Source organism: Panthera tigris, chromosome A2 (genome assembly GCF_018350195.1).
Source record: "Panthera tigris isolate Pti1 chromosome A2, P.tigris_Pti1_mat1.1, whole genome shotgun sequence".
In the NCBI taxonomy this organism is placed as follows: domain Eukaryota; kingdom Metazoa; phylum Chordata; class Mammalia; order Carnivora; family Felidae; genus Panthera; species Panthera tigris.
Window position 1 is genome coordinate 17,958,112 of NC_056661.1, and position 23,817 is coordinate 17,981,928.

The following is a 23,817-nucleotide window of genomic DNA, read 5'->3' on the forward strand; positions in this document are numbered from 1 at the left end:
TCCCCAAATTGATCTATAGTTTCAACATAATCCCCCCTGAAAAATCTCATTGGTAGAAAGTATAAAGCTGGTTCTAAAATATATACAGAAATGCAAAGAGCATTGAGGAGCCAAAATAATTATGAAAAAGAACAAAAATTTTGGAGGGCTTAAACTATCTGATTTTAAGACTTAGTATAAAAAGTTTTTATAATCAAGACAGTGCAGTATTGGCACAGAGACAGACATGTAGATCCATGGAACAGAGACCAGAAATAGACCCAAAAATATACGGCCAAATAGTTTTCAGTACAAGTGTCAAGGCAACAAGATAGGATAATCTTTCCAACAAATGGTACTGGAACAATTGGACATCCACATGCAAAACCTTGTAAAAACCTTACAACAGCATAAAAATTAACTCAAAATGGATCACAGATCTAAATGTAGGAGTTAAAACTAGGAGATATCTATAACCACTCTGCTCAACATAGTAGCATGTGGCTATGGAGCACTTGAAATATGGCTTCTATAGATTTAGGTGTGCTGTAAGTACAAAATATACATTGAATTTTGAATACTGAGGAAAAAAAAGAATATAAAATATTTCATCATTAAATTTTTATATCACTTAGATGCTAAAATGGTATTATTTAAAGATATTAAGTTAAATATGTCATATTATTAAAATTAAGTTCACCTTTTGAAAAAAACTTGGCTGCTAAAAAAATTCTAAATTACATCTGTCTCACATGATATTTATTGAATGGTGGCCTAAAGGTAAACGTTATGAGAAAATTTTATTGACCTTGCAAAGATTCTTTTAAAATAGGACACAAGAAGAATGAACTGCAAGAGAAAAAAAAAAACTACAAACTAGACTCTTCAAAATTAAAAACTTTTGCTTTTTAAAAACTGCCATTAAGAAAATTAAGAGACAAGGCACTGCCACAGCTTGGAAGAAATATTTGCCAATCATCTACCTGATAAACGATTTGTGCTTAGAACACATAAAGAACTCTTACGACTTAATAATAAGAAGCCAAATCACCTAATTGTAAACAGGGCAAAAGATTTACAAAAACTTCACCAAAGAAAACATAAGGATGGCAAGCAGTCACAGGAAAAGATGCAGCAAATGCAAATTAAAACCAAAATGAGACACCACTTCATACCCACTAGAATGGCTAAAAGTAAAAAGACTGTTGATACTAAATGTTGATGAGGATGCATAGCAACTGGAATTCTGGTACAGTGCTGGGAGGATGCAAAGTGGTAGAGGCATTTTAAAAACGGTTTGGGGGGGCGCCTGGGTGGCTCAGTCGGTTGAGCGCCAACTTCGGCTCAGGTCACGATCTCGCGGTCCGTGAGTTTGAGCCCCGCATCGGGCCCCTGTGCTGACACCTCAGAGCCCGGAGCCTGTTTCAGATTCTGTGTCTCCCTCTCTCTGACCCTCCCCCATTCATGCTCTGTCTCTCTCTGTCTCAAAAATAAATAAACGTTAAAATAAAAAAATAAAATAAAATAAAATAAAATAAATAAAAATTAAAAAAAAAAACGGTTTGGCAGGTTGTTAAATATGCTTTTACCATATGGCTTAGCAATTCCATAAAAACATATATCCACACAAAGACTTGTATAAAAGTGTCCACTGCAGCTCTATTCATGATTGCCCCAAACTGGAAAGACCTCCAATTCCCTCAACTGGTGAATGGAAAGATAAATTATGGTATATCCGTACAGTGGAATACTACTTAGCAATAAAAATAAACTATCTGCTGACACATACAACATGAAAAAAAAGTCTCAAAAACGTTGTGCTAAGAAATCAGACACAAAAGACCACATTATGATTGCATTTATATGAAATTCTAGAAAAGGAACTTCTGTAGTGTTGAAAAGCAAATCAGTAGCTTCCAGGAATAAGGGGGTGGAGCAGGGGATCGACTACAAATACAAGTGAGGAAACTTCTTGGGGTGATGGAAATGCCCTGTACTATGATTGCAGGGATGGCTACCAAACTCTAGAATTGTACACTTAAATTTGGTGATTTTATTGTATATAAAATACACTGTAACAAAGCTGCCAAAACAAACAGAACAACATAAAGCACAGTTTCTAATTCAGTAGGTCTGGGGTGGGGCCCAAGAACTTCATTTCTAATGATTCCTATCAAGTTCCCAGATGACACTGATGCTGCTGTTCTTGGGACCTCACCTGGAAACCTCTGTCTAGGGACACTGTCAAAAGGGGTCTATAATAAGCTGAGGTCATCTTAATTTGTGCCCATTCAGCACCATCTAGCACTCTCATCTTCAAGAGCACAGACACTCCAGAAAACACTGTAGCTTCTCATACCTCTTGACATACCTTCTAAAAACCTGCTGACATACCTCCTGAAGGCCTGGGGCTTTCAGGATGACATGAAGGCCCTTTGGGAGTAAATTAAAGCATCTCAGGTTCAGAAGCAAATGTGACTAGTCAACAGGTCCCATTCCTGCAACTCAGTGCTACATTCTTACCATACCAGGACACCTGTCCTGGAACACAGCTCACACCCACAGGCCTTGTTCATATTGTTCTCTTGCCCTGAAAGACCTTTCCCTGACCTCAACTGCTGAAGCTGCACTTATTCTTTAAGCCCAGCCCAAATGGCATTTCCCCTACAAAACATTACAGAATACTTCCTTTCCTACATTCTCACTGTCATTTACACATTCCTTCATTATAGTGTTTATATCTGGTCCTACTTGTATATTGTAATAAGTGTTTAGAGAATCAAACTAATTTCTAATTGAAGGAATTATTAACAGCAGGAGTCCTAGAAAACAAAGGCATTTCAAAAGGCCATATAGTTTTTTTGTTAGTCCTTTTTCTCTGGGAGTTTCTCTCTCGCCTGCTGTGATTAATAAGCCTGGTACAGGGGTGGGCTCAGGATTTAGGCTTCACCAATCTGTCTTTCCTCCTCCTAGCCCCAGCTCTGGCTTCATAATGGGGAACACTACCCAACCCAGGCCAACCAGGTATCTTCCCAGTGCTCTTACCAAACCACAGGCAGAAGTTACACCTGGAGAAGTCTTTACACATAATTAAAATCATCAGAGCAGACAAGGAAAATTATTACACAGTATTCATCACAACGATCCAGGTCACTGTGTGATGATCCTCACAGCATCCAAAAGTCACAAGAGAGAAAGGCACAAAGGAAACATTAAAGACAACATACAAATCTGATCAATTACTGAGGACTGAAGGCTGGCTTGTGTTGGATTGACTAAGAGGGCACCTTTGTGCCAAACATAGAAGGTAAAGGGCACAACCCTTCAACTTTCTCCAGACTTTAACACCAATGGATGAAGTTTACTCAGGGTCAAAAGAGAACTATGTCCAAAAGAACAAACACCAGAAGCCACAGAAAGGTGAATGGAGGCAAGAGATGTGCATATGTCCGTGAGAGGAACATCAACGGGCTTCAGAGGACTCTGCAGGAAGTGTGCCCTAGTAGCTGGCAACATGAGCTCCCAAAGTGAGAGGACAAGGGTTGCACTAGTCCTTCAGGAGGGTTGACTCTCTCAGGAAAGGAGCTGCACAGGGCCCCACTCACCTGTGTGATTATGCGCTCTCCGTCCTTATAGACCTTCTCTCCTATTACATCCACAATCTTCATTCGTTCTGACACCTGAAACAATGGACATACCCACAGACTCTAAGGAAAAGACCTCAACTGAAAGTCACAAATGATATCTATACAACACAGAAATGGGTTAGAATAGTACAATTTGAAAGCTTAATAGATTAGTTTTAAATCTTAAATCTCCATAAACAGACTCTTATTCATACACTTTACCTCTAGTGATTTAAGGAGAGGCACAGATTCAATAAATGACTCAAACATCCTTCTCTTTTTTGCATTGTTTTTCACTATGATTCTTCTAAAAGTCACACGGTCCTACAAGAAAGAACATGAAAATTCTGGTAAATGCCTCTGTAAGAGAACATCTATGGATGGTTTAATTAACTGGGTGACAGCAAATATCAGAGGACCATGGAATGTACTGGGCCAACTGAGTGTTTGATGACATTTTAATCTGAGTCATCGCTGGAAGAAAAAGACTTGTAGCTTGTTGTGTCAGACAGATGTCCCACACATCATTGCTTGCTATCTGGTACTCCATGAGTGCCACCTATGGGTCATAAATAGAATACAAAATACAAAACTCCCAATCGAATACTTGTAAGCTCACAGTCATTGTTCAATGTGAAAAGATGCACCTTTAGAAAAAGGAGATAAAACAATCTGAGGGCTCTTGCCCTGAAAGACGTTACAATCTCAATGGGGAGACAATATAAAATATGTGGGAATAAAAAAGCTATAGTCCAAGACAGCATATGAAATGTGCTAGGTGAACTATAAAGACAAGAGTTAGTGTCATGAGAATTCTCAGGAGGGAGAGAGTGTCCCTAATCACAGTTAGGCTAGAGTAATCAAAGATAGTCTTGTTGCAAAAATATAAATTTTGGGGAGACCTAGAGTAAGGGGAGGATTTAAATTAATGGAGAGAGAGGGGAGGCAGGAATGTGAAAGGTCATTCGACCCCAGCAAGTCATGGAGGCAAGGCTAACCAGAGCTATAGCCAGGCTCCTCTCAGATACTTGTATATACATGTGTGTAGGGAGGGACACACAGTCAGGAGAAGGTTAATTGCTTAGTTTTAGGTTTCTTGTATCTAAGTTAATTGTACCTTTTGTCCACCTCAGGCTGTCGGGAGTGGAAAGATTTTTTTTTTCTTTCAAAGTACATAATGAAATCCTAAAGGCCAGCAGAATGAAACACAGCAAGGGGGTTAGGAGATGTTTAACTGTAGGTTTTCTATTTTAGTATTCTCTATGATGGGGTGGTAGTGGGGTGGAGACACCACACAGAAGACAACTGAGTTGAGATCACCCAGGAGCCTTTTAAAAATATAGATGCCCAGGTCCACCCTAGATCTGCTGCTTTATGATTCTCCTCTCCCTCTGCAGGGCCTACACATGAGTTCACAGCTTTGCTGCTCAGGACATTGTCTATCTGTGAGTATCAGGCCATTGTCACCGTAAAACTGGCTCAGATTAGAGGGAACGTACTTGTGCACAGAACTAATTAAAAAGTCCTGCATCTCTTGCTGCCTGCCTGCTTTCTTCCTCGTGGACCCATTGTGCAGAAGGTGCTGACCACACAGCCCCCAGGAGTTCTAGACCCACACCCCCCAACTCCCAGGCCTGGGGAATGCAGGCATTTCTCTTCCCTAGAGGTTTCAATCAGATTTTGGCCTGACTCTCCTTGGCTCACGCTGCGTCCCCTGCCCTAGATGAACTAACTAATCATATGGCTGGGCAGTTTGCACTGTGCCTGGCCAGGCTGGACTCATGTGTCTCCTGGGCTGGGGTGGAGTGGGAAGGAGAGGGAAGGCTCCCCTGGAAAGATGCTGGGTCACAACAGACCCTAGGGTTTCTGATGCGCAGTCAGACTGAAGTACACCAACCAGATACAGCCATGTTGGGGATCACACAGTCACAGGCATGACACCCCCTCCCTTACATCCCCCCCAAGTGTTAGAGGCATGCAGCTCCCTGAGAGTTGAAACTCTGTTCAACCTGGTGCCCAAGCCCTGCAAACCTCTAACCCCAGACCCATGGCTTCCCTGGCTAGGACTGCCATATCCTAAAATGGAAATAATACGCACCTCTGAGGGCACAGACAGGCCTTATACTCCTAGCATGAGCTATGGTGGACTGCAACCCTCCCTCTCAACTGCTGTACAAGTCATGTCTGCTCTCCAGTATATAGCCAAATTCTGTTCCATTTCTTCTCCATCTGTCTGCTTGAAAAGAGCGATTCAATCTTGGATTGTTCTAATGGGTTGCATCATTTGCCACTACTTTTTTAAAGTCCAAGGTTAGGGATGTATCATTTAAAATATTACTGTCATACTGTGGAATATTACTCTACTATCTTTAGACTTCAGTTTCTACATGTTTTCTGGGCCAATCTAGGCATGAGTGCTATGGAAAGAGGACAAGCAATCAGAAGTAAGAAAATGGAAATTATAAAATTCTCTTCCTTCTCTTTGAGTAGGCATTGTCAGAAAAATCCAGTATTTAAAACACCCACCTATAAAGTCACAAAGATTGCTACAATTGCAATAGCAAACTCTTTCTAGCTGAAGAGAAAACAACTGATAGCTCTCACAGTGACTTATTTGTGTTCCAACCCTTTCTACGTGTACTTCCCTCCTCCTTTTTTTTTTTTAATTTTTTTTTCAACGTTTTTTATTTATTTTTGGGACAGAGAGAGACAGAGCATGAACGGGGGAGGGGCAGAGAGAGAGGGAGACACAGAATCGGAAACAGGCTCCAGGCTCTGAGCCATCAGCCCAGAGCCCGACGCGGGGCTCGAACTCACGGACCGCGAGATCGTGACCTGGCTGAAGTCGGACGCTTAACCGACTGCACCACCCAGGCGCCCCTACTTCCCTCCTTCTGCTGTGCAAGGCCAGCTCCCGTGGCTGCAGAGGGCATGAAAAAGCACCAGACACCAAGCCAGCTTTCTGGGAACTTCCAATGGAGCTGTGAAGAGGAAACTTGAACCGTGAAATAGTGGCTCCAGCAGGCAGCAAGTGTTCAGAGTCCAGCAAAGAGCCTGAAGTTTAAAAAAGAGAAGGAATGCCGCCCTCTCCTGTGACTGCAAGTGTTCCCTAAGACGGTTTCTATCGACTTTTACTCTAGCAAAACAAAGTGGGAGCAGGGACTAAGTGTAGTGGTCATGGTGGCAGCTGCCCCCAGTAAGGGAAAGAAAGTAGAATCCAACTTGAGAATACCCCCCTGCTTTGGCCTCAGAAGGCATTTCCAAGACCTTACAAGTTACAAGTAAGAAGTCAGGCTGTAGAGGACGTTCTGGGAGTCACTATCCTGGAGGTGGTTCTAAAGCTTTTGAGAGGGCTTGGGCTATTAAGTACGTGAACAAAGAAGGAGAAAAGCAGAGGCCAGAAGGGCATATATATATATTTAAGTTTATTTTTGAGAGAGAGAGAGAGAAAGAGGGAGAACCAGCAGGGGAGGGAGGGGCAGACAGAGAGGGGGACAGAGGATCTGAAGCAGGCTCCACGCTGACAGCAGACAGCGGGAAGCTGGGCTCAAACTCATGAACCATGAGATCACGACCTGAGATAAGTCAGATGCTTAACCAACTGAGCCACCCAGGTTCAGAAGGGCATATTGTTAGGCCACTTAAGACAGAAGCGAAAGGAAGAAAAGACTGCAAAGGATAAGGCTAGAAAGTAGAAAGACAAGGCAGAGATGTCAGGAGAGGAAGCTTCTGGACGAGAATGGTGATAAGCAGCACCACGATCATGGTGAGCAGGTGTCCCCATTCTGTAGCCCCTACCTTGTGTGGCACCAAGGCTGCCTGTCTTATGCCCCTGCTGAATTCTCATACCCCAACCATGAGGTAGGTGCTTTTACAGTTCAATTTGTTAAAAAATATTTTTTTTTTCTATTGAGACTTTCTCTTTGACCCAGAGGTTATTTGGGAATGTGTTATTTAATTTCCAAGTGTTTGGAGATTTTCTGGTTATCTGTTATTAATTCCTGGATTTCTTCCAGTGTGGTTAGAGAATATGCTGTCTGATTTCAACTTTTAAATTTGTCAAGTTTTATTATATATGCCAGGATATGGTCTGTCTTGGTGAATGTTCCATAGGCTTGATTGAAAAGAATGTGTATTCTACTGTTGTTGTATGGAGTGTCCTATAGATTTCAATTAGATCTTTTTGGTTGACGATACTGTTAAGTTCTTCCACATCCTTCCTGATTTTCTGTCTAGTTGTTCCACCACCTTTGGAGACAGAGGTGTTGAAGTCTGCACTTCAGCAGACTAATTGTGAATTTGCCTATTTCTTCTTTCAATTACTTTTTTTAAATTTTTTTTAATGTTTATTTATTTTTGAGACAGAGCATGAATGGGGGAGGGTCAGAGAGAGAGGGAGACACAGAATCGGAAGCAGGCTCCAGGCTCTGAGCCATCAGCCCAGAGCCCAACGCGGGGCTCGAACTCACGGAGTGTGAGATCGTGACCTGAGCTGAAGTCGGACGCTTAACCGACTGAGCCACCCAGAGGCCCCTCTTCTTTCAATTCTTACTTCAGGTTTTGCTTCATGTATTTTGAAGCTCTGTTGTTTGGTGTATACATAGTTAGGATTGCTATGTCTTCTTGGCAGATTAAACCTTTCATTATTATGTAATGTTTATGTAATCTTTGTCCCCAGTAACTTTCTTTGCCGTGAGGTCTATTTTATCTGATATTAATATAATTACTCCTGCTTTATTCTGGTTAATGTTTGCATGGTGTGTGTGTATATATATATTTCTATCCTTTTACTTTCAATATACTTACATCATTTATTTGAGTGAGTTTCATGCAGACTTGTCTCTGTCATTTAACTGATATACTTAGATCATTATATTTACAGTAATTATTCATATATTAGGGCTTAAGTCTACCACTTTACTATATGTTTTCTGCTGTTCCCCTGTTTTGTTTTTGTTTTTTGTTCCTCTGTATCATTTTCCTGTTATTCTTGTGGGTTACCTGAACACTTTTTAGAATTTGATTTATAGAACTTTTTATCTTATTTTTTATTTTTTAAAATTTACATCCACATTAGTTAGCATATAGTGCAACAATGATTTCAGGGGTTGCTTCCTTAATGCCCCTTACCCATTTAGCCCATCCCCCCTCCCACAACCACTCCAGTAACCCTCAGTTTGTTCTCCATGTTTATGAGTCTCTTCTGTTTTGTCCCCCTCCACTTTTATATTATTTTTGTTTCCCTTCCATTATGTTCATCTGTTTTCTCTCTGAAAGTCCTCATATGAGTGAAGTCATATGATTTTTGTCTTTCTCTGAATGACTAATTTCACTTAGCATAATACCCTCCAGTTCCATCCACGTAGTTGCAAATGGCAAGATTTCATTCTTTTTGATTGCCGAGTAATACTCCATTGTATATATATACCACATCTTCTTTATCCATTCATCCATCGATGGACATCTGGGCTCTTTCCATACTTTGGCTATTGTTGATAGTGCTGCTATAAACATGGGGATGCATGTGTCCCTTCGAAACAGCACACCTGTATCCCGTGGGTAAATACCTAGTAGTGGTCGTAGGGTAGTTCTATTTTTAGTTTTTTGAGGAACCTCCATACTGTTTTCCAGAGTGGCAGCACCACCTTGCATTGCCACCAACAATGCAAAAGAGATCCTCTTTCTCCGCATCCTCGCCAACATCTGTTGTTGCCTGAGTTGTTAATGTTAGCCATTCTGACAGGTGTAAGGTGGTACGATTTATAGAGCTTTTGAGTACATCTGTTTGCACATAGTATTTTAGCAGTTGCTCTAGGCATTATACTTATATATGTAACTTATTACGGTTTACTTATGTCAACATTTTAGTAGTTTGAGTAAAGTGTAGAAGCTTTACTTCCATTTGGACCTCTTTACCCTCCCCCCTCCTTTTGAGTATAATTGTCTTAAATATTTCCTTTACGTACACAGAGAACCACATCAGACAAAAACTTTGCTTTAAGCATCTAAGATAATTTAGAAAACTCAAGGGAAGGACAGTCTTTTATATCTCCCCATAGTCTACTTCTTCTGTTGTTCTTTCTTCATGTTCCAAATTTCCTTCTTGTATCACTTCCCTTCTCTATGAATAACTTCCTTTAGCTCCCCCCCCCCTTTTTTAAAGTTTATTTATTTATTTTGAGAGAGAGAGAGAAAGCAAACACAAGCAGGGGAGGGGCAGAGAGAGAGGGAGAGAGAGAGAATCCCAAGCAGGCTCTGCACTGTCAGCACAGAACCCAACACAGGGCTTGAACTCATGAACTGTGAGATCATGACATGCGCCAAAAACAAGAGTCCGATGCTTAACCAACTGAGCCACCCAGGCGCCCCACCTTTAGCCATTTTTTTTAAGGTAGGCCTGCTGGTGACAAAGTCTTAGTTTCCTTCTACCCAAGGATATCTTCCTTCCTGAAGAATATTCTCGCTAGGTACAGCATTCTGAGTTGACAGTTCTCTTTTTTTCAGCACTTGAAAAATGCTCTGCCACTCCCTTCTGGCCTTAGTGGCTAGGAAATCTGGTATCATTCAAATTGTTGTTCCCTTATAGTTAATGAATTTTTTCTCTCTTTCAAAATTTTTTCTGTCTAGGGGCGCCTGGGTGGCTCAGTTGGTTGAGCATCTGGGTCATGATCTCATGGTTCGTGAGTTCAAGTCCTGCATCAGGCTCTCTGCTGTCAACACAGAGCTCACTTCAGATGGTCTATCTCCCTCCCTCTCCACCCCTCCCAATCTCTCTCTCTTTCTCAAAAATAAATAAAGATTAAGAAATTTTTTTGTCTAGTTTTCTGAAGTTTGATTAAGTTGTGTCTTGGTATAGATTTCTTTGGGTTTATACAATTTGGAATTCACTCATTTTCTTGAATTTGCAGGTTTATTATCTTTCACCAAATTTGGGAAGTTTTCAATTATTATTTCGTTGAATAATTGTTTAGTTCCATACTCTTTCTCCTCTCCTTCAGGGATTGTATTAATTCAAACATTGTATCTTTTGTTACTATCCCACACACTCTGTTCATTTCATTTAAGTCTATTTTCTTTCTGTTGTCCAGACTGGGTGATTTCTATTTTTCTATCTTCAAGTTCATGGATACTTTCCTCCCCCATATTCATTCTGTTATTGAGCCCATCCAGTGAGTTTTTATTTTGGTTAATGTATTTTCTAGTTCTAAAGTTTCCCTTTTGGATTTTCTTTCTATCTTCTATTTCTCCACTGAGACATTTTATTTTTTTAAGTTTATTTATTTACAGAGAGAGAGAGAGAGAGAGAGAGAGAGAGAGAAAGGGAAAGAGAGAAGGAGAGAGAGAAAATCCCAAGCAGGCTCTGAGCTGTCATTGTAGATGCAGGGCTCAAACCCACGAACTGCGAGATCATGACCTGAGCCAAAATCAAGAGTTGGATGCTTAAGCAAATGAGCCACCCAGGCACCCTGACACCTTCTAATTTTTTTCAAGTGTGTTCTATTTTTTTTCAAGTGTGTTCATAATTGCTTGTTGATAGCTTATATAATTGGTTATATGACAACTGCTTTAAAATTATCATCAGCTAATTCCAATATTTTTGTCATCTTGGTGCTGGCATCTGTTGATTGTCTTTTCTCATTCAGGTTGAGAATTTCCTTGTTCTTTGTATAACAAGTGATTTTCTATTATATCCTGGACATTTGGTGTACTATGCTGTGAAGCTATGTATCTGATTTAATCTTATTTTGCAGCACTGTTTAGGTACAGTGTGCATGTACATGTGGGAGTGAATGTTCATCTCCCCTCTGGGTCCCATTGATACACCCTGGAAGGGAAAGTGGAGTGCCAACTAGTGACACCACATATCACCTCATTTTGCCTCTCTGCTGATGGGTAAGCCTGTAAGTTCAGCTTGCTGCTGGCCCCAGTGACACTGTGGAGAGGTAGAAGCAGTTTTTCCAAATACCGGTATTTGGTATTTGGCTGGAGCAGGGTGGTATTATCTGTTCTGCTAGGCTGCTCTTTTCCTGCTCCTTTAGCTAAAGCGATCAGGCTTTTCTTGGGGTTGTTTTTGTATGTACTTGTTGGTGGATCTAGGTTGAAGGCTTTTCCACAACGCCACCTGGGATACATATGGGAAGCAATAAAGAAAACCCAAGAAACTCACTCTCTTGTTCTTAAATCCCACGATCTCTAGCCATTCTACCTTCTTTCCATCTTCCAGAGTCTTCCTAAGTTTGTTTGTTATATGATATCTGGACTTTTTTTAGTTTTAAGAGAGAAGACTACTGAGGAATGGGACTATTCCACCTTGGCCTGGACCAGTACTTGGCTTGGACATCAATGCATTTTAAAACTCAGTTTATTTTCCCCCATTACTTATTGATCTACGATTTACCCTTGGATTTTTCAATCACTGGGCCCCCGAGTGTGTGATCTCTTCTGAAGCTGTTTTATCTTTCATCTCTCAGAACATTCTTTTTTTTTTTTTTTAAACACGTATTCACCTTTGAGAGACAGAGAGAGATAGAGCACGAGAGGGGGAGGGGCAGAGAGAGAAGGAGACAAAGAATCCAAAGCAAGCTCCAGGCTCTAGGCTGTCAGCACAGAGCCTAACATGGGGCTTAAACCCACGAACCGTCTGATCCAAAGTCAGACACTCAACTGACCAAGCCACCCAGACACTCCTCTCAGAACATCCTTAGTTCTACATCAGTATATCACAGAAAGGTGCTCTATTATGTCTTTAATAGGCGATTTCATTTGAGAACTATGTTGATAATGCTATGGTATACATTTAATTCTGCTTGTAAAGTAAACGTAAACAAATTATCACAGATGTCAATACCTTAAAAGTGATATTTAAAATTTGGAATTTATACAAGAGAGTAATTATTATGTTTAAGGAGGTAGTGAGTTATGGAGTGCCTGGGTGGCTCAGTTGGCTGAACATCTGACTCTTGATTTCGGCTCAGATCACGATCTCACGGTTCGTGAGATTAAGCCCTGTGTGGGGCTCTGCACTGACAGTGCAGAGCCTGCTTGGGATTCTCTCTCCCTCTCTCTCTCTCTCTGCCCCTCTCCCACTTGCTTGTGCATGCTCTCTCTCTCTCTCAAAATAAATAAACAGACATTCAAAAAAAAAAAAAAAAGAAGGAAGTGAGTTATAGGTTTTGAAGGCTTGATGATGCTGAAGGAAGCAAGGTGGACTATGGACAATACAGGACAGGGATCATAGCAGGGCCGTGCCGTAGACATTCTAGGAGACTTCTCTTTCCCAGAATATGGCAGCCAGCCTTTCTAGTCACCTAAACCTATTGGATATTGCATAGACCAATGCACAAGTGGGTGGCGGGCCATAGAGAAAAGTGACTCCTAGAGATGGAAAACACTGTTGGCAGAGCTTTCCATGACAATTGTTTTTCTAGGCTGCCTCTTGTATAGAGAGTTATCTCTCCCCTCGCTCTCTTCCTAATAAAACCATGAACAGAAAGTATAATAAGAGCTGACATGACTGCAAGGTCATAAGACTGTCTTTTCCCTGTAATCTGGAGTAAATGGTTTGTTGACAAATCACTTTGGAGAAATGGAAAAACACATTGGTGCAAGACCTTTCATAATGTCTTTTAGAGAACTGGCTATAAAATATAGTGTGAACCAACAGCCCAAGGACAGAAAACCAGAAGTAAGGGGAATCAATACTGTGCCATACAAGAGGAATCACTTCGCTAACTCACCAGTCCCCAAAGGGAGCCTTCTGAAGTGGCAACGATGGTAGCAGCTCTCGGGGTGTTGTACATCAGAGCAAGTTCTCCAAAACTGCCACGGTTGTCATACTGACCAACTGAGCGAGTTTGATTATCTTTTGTTACTAAAATATCATAGGTTCCCCTGGAAGCATAACAAGAAATAATTTCATTTATTACTTCTAATAATAAACTTAAGAACCTGGCAGGTGGCACATGAATGGAAGGTACAAATGATATAAGACAGGAGATTTCCAACAGATTTTTACTAGTATACAGAAATACAAAAGAGTTTTGCATTTTGACTTTGTATTCTGTGACCTTGATAAACTCACTTATCAGTTCTAGTAGCTTTTTTGTAGCTTGGGATTTTCTAGGGAGGATCATGATATCAGCAAACAAAGACAGCTTTACTTTTCCTTTTCCAATCTATATGCCTTCCCTTCCTCCCTCTTTTTCTTCTTTTTCATTGTCTTATTGCATTGGCTAGAACCTACAGTATAATACTGAATAGAAATAAGAGCAGATATCCCTGTCCCGTTCTTGATCTTAAGGGGAACACAGTCGATCTTTCACCATTAACAATGATGTTGGCTATAGGCTTTAAAATAAATTCCTTTAATCTGACTGATGAAAAACCACATCTATTCCTAGTTTGCTGAGAGTTTTTATCATGAAAACGTGTTGCACTTTGTCAAATGCTTTTGCTAAAGGGATCAAAATGATTATATGGGATTCCTTTTGTAGTCTGTTGAAAACCAGGATATAGAATTGATTAAAATAAAGAAACCAAAAGGTACAATTTTCTATCTATTGACTACTAATGACTGCTCGAGAATAATACTCAGAATGACAAACATTTAGACAAACAGGTGCTCTCAATACATCACTGAGGCAAACTTAAACGTATCAATGTTTCTGCAAGATAAGTAACAACATATAGCAAATTCCTTAAAGAGACCCTTTTACCTGGTGATAACCATTTCTAGGGATTCTATAGGAGATAATCTGAAGAGGGTGGTTCCTGTCAGGTCTGAGAGGGGGTCAGAAGGAGCTGCTGAGATGGTATTAACAGCTCAAGAGCTTATGACACACTAAGGCCAGCAGATCAAATCCATATATTTCATGTCTCCCAATATGTCTTATACATGGAACAGAGCCAGAAGGGGCCAGGGACATGAAGGGTGAGGCAGTGTATTCATGTATAAAATTAGGCTGGGACTGAAAGATCCAAGTGACAATATAGCAAAATGGCTTCTTCTTTTTTTTTTTTTAAATACGTGTTGACTTTTAAAAAAAATTTTTTTTTAACATTTATTTTTGAGACAGAAAGAGACAGAGCATGAACGGGGGAGGGTCAGAGAGAGGGAGACACAGAATCTGAAACAGGCTCCAGGCTCTGAGCTGTTAGCACAGAGCCCGACGCGGGGCTCGAACTCACGGACCGCGAGATCATGACCTGAGCCGAAGTCGGCCGCTCAACCGACCGAGCCACCCAGGCGCCCCGCAAAATGGCTTCTTTATGAAATCAATTCACTTGAACACTGGCAAATAACATGTTTATAGAGAACATCTTGCTTAATTGTAAAAGAGACTTTCTAATGTTGATAATGGCAACCCAAATATGGGTTGTACTGAGGACTAAGGACAGCAGTAGATAGAGGGGGCAGGCTGTGGACAAGAGGCACAAGCTTTGAGAAGCTTGTACACCTGCTCCTAACTCCTCTCTGGGATGAACAAAAAAGCATAGGGTAAAGCACTTGCCCTGAATCATGAATCTTAATAACTGTAGCCACACGACTGCAAAGCTCCATCTCCTACCGTTCTATGACATAAAAGTTGTCTCCATCATCTCCTTGGTCAATGACATGCTCATCAACTTTGACTGTCCTTTCAAACATGGCATCAAGGACTTGAGAAAGTTGTTCCTGCAGGGGATACACACAAAGAGAAAATATGGCTTTTACGTTTGCTAGGGCAAAAAAATGACTATGCTCATCTCAGTTTGTGACTACACAGTGGAAGTACACATATCAGACTGCTCCCATATTCAAGCAAAAACCTAAAAGCTGTCTGAAACAAATGTTTTTCCTGTGACCATTCAGCTTTGTATCTCCATGAACACAGCACAGTTGCCAAGTTTTCTGAGGCAGTACTGCTTTGAAAAAACATTTCATAATTTATGCAAAAACAGGTATATAAATCATTGGTGTCCATTCTCCCAGCCATGCCCACATGACTGTCAGGTGCCTTGATAGCTCTATTATGTCATCTGTAAAGCCATGTGATGCCATCTTCCTGTAGGTGTTGATCTTAACAGGATCATCAAATCTAAAGGGCTGAGATGGACTTAGAAATTACCTCACAGAGCAGCACAAGTGCTCTGACTAGCCACACACATCACTTAACCTCTCCAAGCCTCAGTTAATCCATATTTTAAAAAGGGTTTAATAGTTTCTAGCTCATTGATTTTTATGACTAAAAAAGAAAAACCTAAAGGAACTATTTATCGCACAACAGGTACTCCAAAATTGACATCTGTTCTTGGACAGCTATTATTGCTTCATTTATATACAACACGTACAATTGCTTACTTACCAATAACTATAACCAGAAGGTAACTATACTGATATAATGACAACAAAACACGGCTATTAAATTCTAACAAAACAGTGGTCTCAGTCTAGGGGCAGCATCCCTTTGTCAGGGAGGGAGATCAGTGACTGTCAGTGGGCACTAAAGAATATCAGTTTCAGCTCAAAGAAAGACTTTATCTTTGGAGGAATGTAGACTGAAGACCTGACAAGGAAAAATTGTACGGCTGCAGAATTCCGTGTCATTTAGTGTTCTGTCAGTGTGACTGTGCTGCCTAAAATAACTGAGTATCACTAAAAGCATGTCTTTAGTTCCACAGTCCCATGTGTGTTGAATACTGTAAAAGCTGACAAATACTAAAAAGGAAGTGCTATTCCTGTACATTCCACATTCACGTGGAATGTGAGCCCAGTGTTGCCAGAGTCTCAAGTTTAGATACAGGTAACAATTCAAATTTTCCTGTATAATATGGACCAAACACACCTAGCTGTAACTGGCCTGTGGGCTGTCCACTGGCAGCCTCTCAGTCTGAGTAACTTTACTCTGGCCTGGACTCTTCAAAAACATCAGTGTCATGACAATAAGGTGTAAGGGGAGAATTCTAGGTTAGAGATGACTAAAATGACACCAGGGCAACCAAAAGCAACATGTGATTCAGGATTGAAAAATAAAACAAAAAAGCTATAGAAAATTTTACTGGGAAAATCAGAATATGGCCTGGATGTTAAATAACAATACTGAACCAATGGTAATAGTGGTACTGTGCTAATGCAGGAAAATATCCTTGTTCTTAGAAAATACATCTTATAAAGTATTTAGTGGCTAAGAGTCAAGACGTCTTAAATATATTCATAAATAGCGCTGAACAAAAAAAAGCAGCTCATATGTATTTACATGTGTGTACATATACAAAAGCAAGAAATGTGGCAAAATGTTAACAACTGGGGAAGGGTACATGAGTGTTCATGGAGCTATTCTTTTGACTTTCCTATAAATTTGAAAATTTCAAACAAGAAATTTGGAAAATAATTTTTTTTAATGTTTATTTATTTTGGGGAGGGAGAGAGAGAGGGAGGGAGGGAGGGGAAAGAACGAGCCAGGCGGGGGCAGAGAGAGAGGGAGACAGAGAATCCCAAGCAGACTCTGCTGTCAGCACAGAGCCCAACATGGGGCTCAAACTCATAAACTGTGAGATCATGACCCAAGCCAAAATCAAGAGTCAGATGCTTAACTGACTGAGCCACCCAGGTGCCCCAGGAAATAAATTTTTATTTTATTTATTTATTTTTATTTTTATTTTTTAAAGAATGCTTTATATCCGATACGGGGCTTGGACTCACGACCCTGAGATCAAGAGTCGCATGCTCTATTGACTGAGCCAGCCAGGAGCCCCAGGAAATAAATTTTTAAAAACTGAAATAAGGGTGCCTGGGTGGCTCGATTGTTTAAGTGTCCAACTCTTGATTTCAGCTCAGGTCATGATCTCAGTTTGTGAGACTGAGCCCCACATGGGGCTCTGTGCTGTCAGCTTGGGGTTCTCTCCTTCCTCTCTCTGCTCCTACCACTCTTTCGAAATAAATAAATAAACTTAAAAAAAAAAAACTGAAACAAATATACTCACCACAATGGCTATAATTTTGAAAGATAGACAAGTGTTGGTAAGAATACGGAATAATCAGGAATCTCCTATATTGCTGAAGGAATACAAAATGGTACAACCACTTTGAAAAAGTTATGGCAGGTTTTTATAAAATCAAACATACCTACCCTATGACTCAGCAATTTTTCCCTCAGGTATTTTACTGAAGAGAGATGGGGGGGAAAAACATTCAAAAAAAGACTTGTACAAAATATCCATAGCATTATTCATAAGAGCTAACAACAAGAAAGAGACTTAAAAACAAAACAAAACAACAACAACAAAAGAGACTAGGTATCCATCAACAGAAAAATGGATAAGCAAACTAGTATTTTCATATAGTGGAATACTACTCAGCAACAAACAAGGAATGAACTAACATCACCAGCAATAACACATACTGATATCAGTGACCCCCTGATATGATGTTCAGGGAAGAACACAATATAATTTCTGTTGCAGGCTGGCTAAGAATGTGTGTACCTACTCTAGTCATGAGGAAACATCAGAGAAATCCAAATTTGAGGTACACTCTATAAAATAACAAACCAGTAGTCTTCAAAGTGTCCAGATCATGAAACACCAGAAAGGACTGAAAACCATGGCAGACTGAAGAGAAGTTAAGAACTAAATGCAATGTGATTTTCTGGATTGGATCCTTAAGCAGAAAAAAACAAATTGGTGAAATCTGAATAAGGTTTCTAGTTTAACGAAGAGTATTGTAAGAATGTTAATTTCCTGGTTTTGATAGTTGTCCTATGGGGATGTAAGATGTTAATACTGGGGGAATCTGGATGAAATCTGGTATATGGAACTCTGTACTATCTTTGCAACTTTTTTGTCAATCTAAAACTAGTTCAAAATAAAAGGTGAAAAAGGAAAAGGAATGAACTATTGATCTATGCAACAGGAATGAACTTTGAAAACTGAGTGAAAGAAGTCTCACACACAATACTGTAGGCTTCCATTCATATGAAATCCTATGAGAGACAAAATTAATTTACTGTAGAATAAATCAAAATAGTAGTTGCCTCTGAAAGGAAGGGGCAAGAATTGATCATGAGGGGGCATGAGGGAATCTTTTGGGGTCGTAGCCATCTTCCATAACTTGTTAGGGAGTTTGGGTTACCTAAGTGTACAACATTTATCAAACTTCAGAGAATGTACATAAAACTCCTGCTTTAAAAAAAAATTTTTTTTAATGTTTATTTATTTTTGAGAGAGAGACAGCGGGTGAGTAGGGGAGGGGCAGAGAGAGAGGGAGACACAGAATCTGAAGCAGGCTCCAGGCTCTGAGCTGTCAGCACAGAGCCCAACACGGGGCTCCAATTCACAAACCATGAGATCATGACCTGAGCCGAAGTCAGATGCTTAACCCACTGAGCCACCTAGGCACCCCAAAATTCATGCACTTAAAAAAAATTTTTTAATCTTTATTTTTGAGAGAGAGAGAGAGAGAGAGAGAGAGAAAGAAAGAGTGTGAGGGGGAAGGGGCAGAGAGAGAGGGAGACACAGAATCCAAAGAAGGCTCCAGGCTCCAAGCTGTCAGCACAGAGCCTGACATGGGGCTCAAACCCACGAGATCATGACCTGAGCTGAAGTCAGAAGCCCAACCAACTGAGCCACCCAGGCGCCCCAAAACTCATGCATTTAAAAAAAAATGTTGTATTTGAAAGCGAGAGAGCATGCACATGTGCTCGTACATGGTATCAGGGGAAGGACAGAAAGAGAGGGAGAGATAGAACCCCAAGCAGGCTTTGTGCTGTCAGTGCAGAGCCTCACACAGGGCTCGATCCCATGAACTGTGAGATCATGACCTGAGTCAACATCAAGAGTTGGACGCTCAACCAACCAAGCCACCAGGGGCCCCAAAACTTAAGCATTTCATTGTATGCAAACTGTATATAAAAAACTTACAAACAAATATTGAACTCTAGTTCATGCCAAAGTGTTTAAAGGAAGGTACAATGATATCTGCAACTTACTATGAAATTAACCCAAAAAAGTAAGATGGGTTAATGCAGGGGCCAGCAAACAGCTGCCTGTTTTTGTAAATAATGTGTGTGGGTTTTTTTTAATTCATTTATTTATTTTGAGAGAGAGAGAGAGAGCACAAGCTGAGGAGGGGCAGAGAGACACAGGGAGAGAGAGAATTCCAAGCAGGCTCTGCACTGTCAGCACAGAGCCCAACATGGGGCTCAAACTCACAAACTGCAAGATCATGACCTGAGCTGAAGTCGGATACTTAATGGACTGAACCACCCAGGTGACTGTTTTTGTGAATACTGTTTTATTGGAACACAGCCACATCCTTTCATTTATGTATCATCTATGGCTGCTTTCCTGCTATAATAACAGAGTTGAGTAGTTATGACAGACATATTTACTACCTAGTTCTTTAAGAAAAAGTTTACTGACCCCTTTGCTGAAAGATGGGTATATGGTATACAATGCAGCAAGCATAGTAAAATGTTAATGTTAGAATCAAAGCAGTAGATAAATGTGTGTTCCATAAAAGTCTTTCAACTTGTATTTGAATATTTTCATGACAAAAATGCCAGAAAAATATAACTAAATCTGAAATTTTCATTACCATTTTTCAACATTAAAATGGTAAAATAAAATGGTATAATGGTATTCTTCAACACTAAGAAAACTCTGAATATTAGACTGACACAGCAACTTCCCTTAGAACATTAAAAGGGATTTTGTTCAGTAGATAAAGAAGCAAGTCCTCTTTCCCTTGATACAGATGGATCTTCTAGGGAAAATAAGTGACACAGACCAGTATTTCTCACAACCAGCCTTTCCTTGAGGTCATGGGCCTTGTTTTATTCCGCCTGAGACTAATAAAGCTCCTGCTCTCTATCTCCATCAAGGGAGGGAAGACAGGTTCAAGCATAGGTCCTACGCCAGAGCCCTGAGGACACACACCACTCCCCATGCCTGAGTTCTTTGCTGAGAAGTAATCACAAGAGGTGCCCCACATTCAAGGTCTGAGAAGAAGTCACACACTTCCAGTGGGTTAATTGCTACCAGAGAAGAGAACTCCATACTAGCAACTTTGGATAAATTACTCTGCAGCATAAATTCAGACCCTCCAAATGCTTTCAGCCAGGGTCATATAAACCTGAGCATTTCCTTTCAACATGGCCAAAGAGCATGGTCCTTGAAGGATACTGTCTTTGAGGAAGTACCAAAGCAATTCAGAGAAATACTAGAAGTCATCTGAAAAGCTCTTTATGATGAGTTATGGAAGTCAACACAATGCAAACATTGTAAGGAGGATGAAACTAAAGTTTTATACCTCATATGGCTGAGGCTAAGATTACAAAAACTTTTTTTTTAAGTAGGTTCCACACCCAGCACAAAACTTACAACCCTGAGGTCAAGACCCAACCTGAGATCAAGCGTCAGATGCCTAACTGGTTGAGCCACCCAAGCACCCCCACAGAAAAACTGTTTAAATGACAAATAGGAGAAAAGCCAAAATACAAAAATATTTTTAAAAACCAATGTTACCTGATCAAGATTTTTGAAAAGGAGAATATCTTTGCAAGCTTCCTGAAGTCTGCATCTCTGTTGATCAGTTTTAGGATGAATCACCTGCCAATCCAAATAAAACCAGGGAAATATTTTTATTCCAATTTAAAATCTGACTTTATGCACACATCAGTACATTTCTTTCTACTAAGTGGGAAAAATTAAGAGCACATTTACTGTAACTTTAATTCTATACAAATACCAAGCGGGATCCTGATCATGGAGGGGCAATGTGATGGGGGTGAAGAGCACTCACCCTGGAGCCACTCACTGACTGTGTAACTGGCAGCAAGTCAGTTACCCCCCGGGAGCCTCAGTGTCCTCATCTGTAAAGCAGAGGGCTATAGACTTGTTCATTCAACAAATATTAAGCATCTACTGGGTGCCAGGCACTGTTCCACTTCTGGGGACACAGCCAACACACAGATAAAAACACCAGCTCTCATCCAATAAATATGTAAAACATGTTAGAGAGTGACAGGAGAAAAATAAGAGAGCTAAGGAGAAAAACAAGGTAGAGAAGGGTGATAAAAAGTGTGTGTGTGGAGGAGGCAGATAAGGCCTCACTGAGAAGGTAGCATCTGTGTAAAGATCTCAAGGAAATGAGGATAACTTCAGGGAGTGAGCCATGTGGACATCTCTGTGGGAAGAGCACTGCAAGCAGAGGAACAGTAAATGAAAACAAGGCCTTGTGGCAGGTAAAGAGCATGTTTGAGAAATAACCAGGAGATGGGTGTGACTGATGCAGAGCAAGGGGGAAAGATCAGGAAGAGACCAAGTTGGGGGGCTGGGTGAGAGTGATGCCCAAATCACAGAGGGCATTATAAGTCACAGAACCAGAACTCTTCCCTAGCCAAATGGAGGCAATTTGAAGCTTCTGACTGAGAGGTGAAAGAGATCTGACTCATGTTTTTAAAGGTTCATACCGGCTACTGACTGCAGAACAGCCTTGAGGGAAGAGTGGAAGCCAGGAAACTAGTGCAATTATTTCAGTGCCAAGATGCAGTGGTTAGGACCAAGGTGGTAACCATGGAGGTGTTGAGAAGTAGTGGAATTCTGGACATGTTTTGAAGCCTGAGCCCATTGGATTTTCTGAAAAACTGAATGTAGGTATGAAAAAATAAGAGGAGCTGAGGGTGACCCTCAAGTTTTGGGCCTGAGCCTTCTTGGGAGGATGGAGCTGCCATAAATTGAGCTGGGGGAAGACTGTGGGTGGAGAAAAATGTTTAAAGGGAAATGATCAGGAGCTCACCTTAAGTCTGAGTTGCCTACTGAAATCTAAGTGGAGACGGCAAATAAACAATGGCTATAAATGCTGCAGTTCAAACATCAACAATTTAGTAGTGGTGGTGGTGTTATCTACTAAATCAGTGTTGTTGGAAGGATTAAACAAGTTCATACATGCAGTATTTAAAACAGTACCTGGCATTTAGTAGGTGCTCAAAAACTTTTATCATTATTACTGATAGTCAATAAATGTTTATTTAACCAAAAAGAAATAATCAGTGCCTAGTATAGCTGTTATAATTCAGAGACCTAAGTCCTGTCTTCACCCTAAAAAAAACTGTTGCTTAATCTGACGAGAAATAACAAAATGTCAAAAGTATTAAGTATTTTAAATTTGTGATATTAAAAAGTTAGTAAAAAAAACTGTTTTAACTTTTAAAAGTCATCAAAAATTTTTACAATAGCCAGAATAAATTTTTTCAAAATCTACATATCTATTATAGTCATACAATGGGAATAGCGTTTTATTATTAGAATACTGCAGAAATCTTTCATGGACTGCTCATTTTAAGGTACACTTGAAAGATCATTAAAGCTTATTTTATAACATCAATCTTTGAAAAATGGTGGTTCATATTTGCTTTTATAAAAATAATTTTGTAATTATATAAAAGTTTAAAAATCTGAGTTTTTAAGAAAAGACCAAAAGTATACCATAGTCCTGCCATAACCACTGTTAACATTTGGGATATATCCTTCCAGAGATAATTCTTTGTATTAATAAATACAAAGATGGATAGATGGATAGATAAATAAATATATATGTGTGTGTATACATATGTATTTTAAAGTTTATTTACTTTTTTTACTAATCTCTACACCCAACACGGGGCTCAAACTCACAACCCCGAGATCAAGAGTTGCATTCTCTTCTGACTGAACCAACCAAGGGCCCCAGATAAATATATTTTTTTAAGTTATTTTTTTATTTTAGAAAATATACCTCATATAAACAACATTCCATGCCATTAAACTTGGTCCTGTACCATCATTTCCAATGGCTGAAGAATCTCTTGATTTGAGTACCATAATTTAGCCCCTCGTAATCCTCTAGTTTGGGTCATTTAAGTTGTTTCCATTTTTTACTATGACAACACCTCAATGATCCCTGTTTGTACATCCTCAGGAAGGATCTCAGGAAGGATCCAGCTGTTTGTTAAGGATGAGTTCTCCTTCAGGTAACTGCTGAGTCAGTTGGCTTGACTATAGTTAAGGCTCTGACAGCTACAGCTAGGCACCCCTTCTTACCACAACCCCAACTACTCTTGTTTTCATTCTTCTTAATATTTTCCAATCTGGTAAATAAAAAAAATAGCATCTTGTTGAGATTTTAATTTGTACTTATTTTAATTATCAGTATGATTAGATTTGGCATATAGAGGAGGAGAAGAGTGAGTGGGGA

The 23,817-nt window shown here is 40.1% G+C and overlaps 1 protein-coding gene across 1 annotated transcript in view; it reads right to left on the reverse strand.

Moving 5' to 3' along the window:
- The window catches only part of PRKAR2A (protein kinase cAMP-dependent type II regulatory subunit alpha), a 111,926-nt gene that overhangs the window by 16,549 nt on the left and 71,560 nt on the right, over positions 1-23,817 (reverse strand). Inside the window, exons 4-8 of the mRNA XM_042978874.1 lie at positions 21,108-21,191; positions 15,173-15,279; positions 13,343-13,496; positions 3,828-3,929; positions 3,585-3,659 (exon numbers count right to left, since the gene is read on the reverse strand). Coding sequence (XP_042834808.1) covers positions 3,585-3,659; positions 3,828-3,929; positions 13,343-13,496; positions 15,173-15,279; positions 21,108-21,191 — 522 coding nt within the window. The remainder of the gene's footprint in view (positions 1-3,584; positions 3,660-3,827; positions 3,930-13,342; positions 13,497-15,172; positions 15,280-21,107; positions 21,192-23,817) is intronic.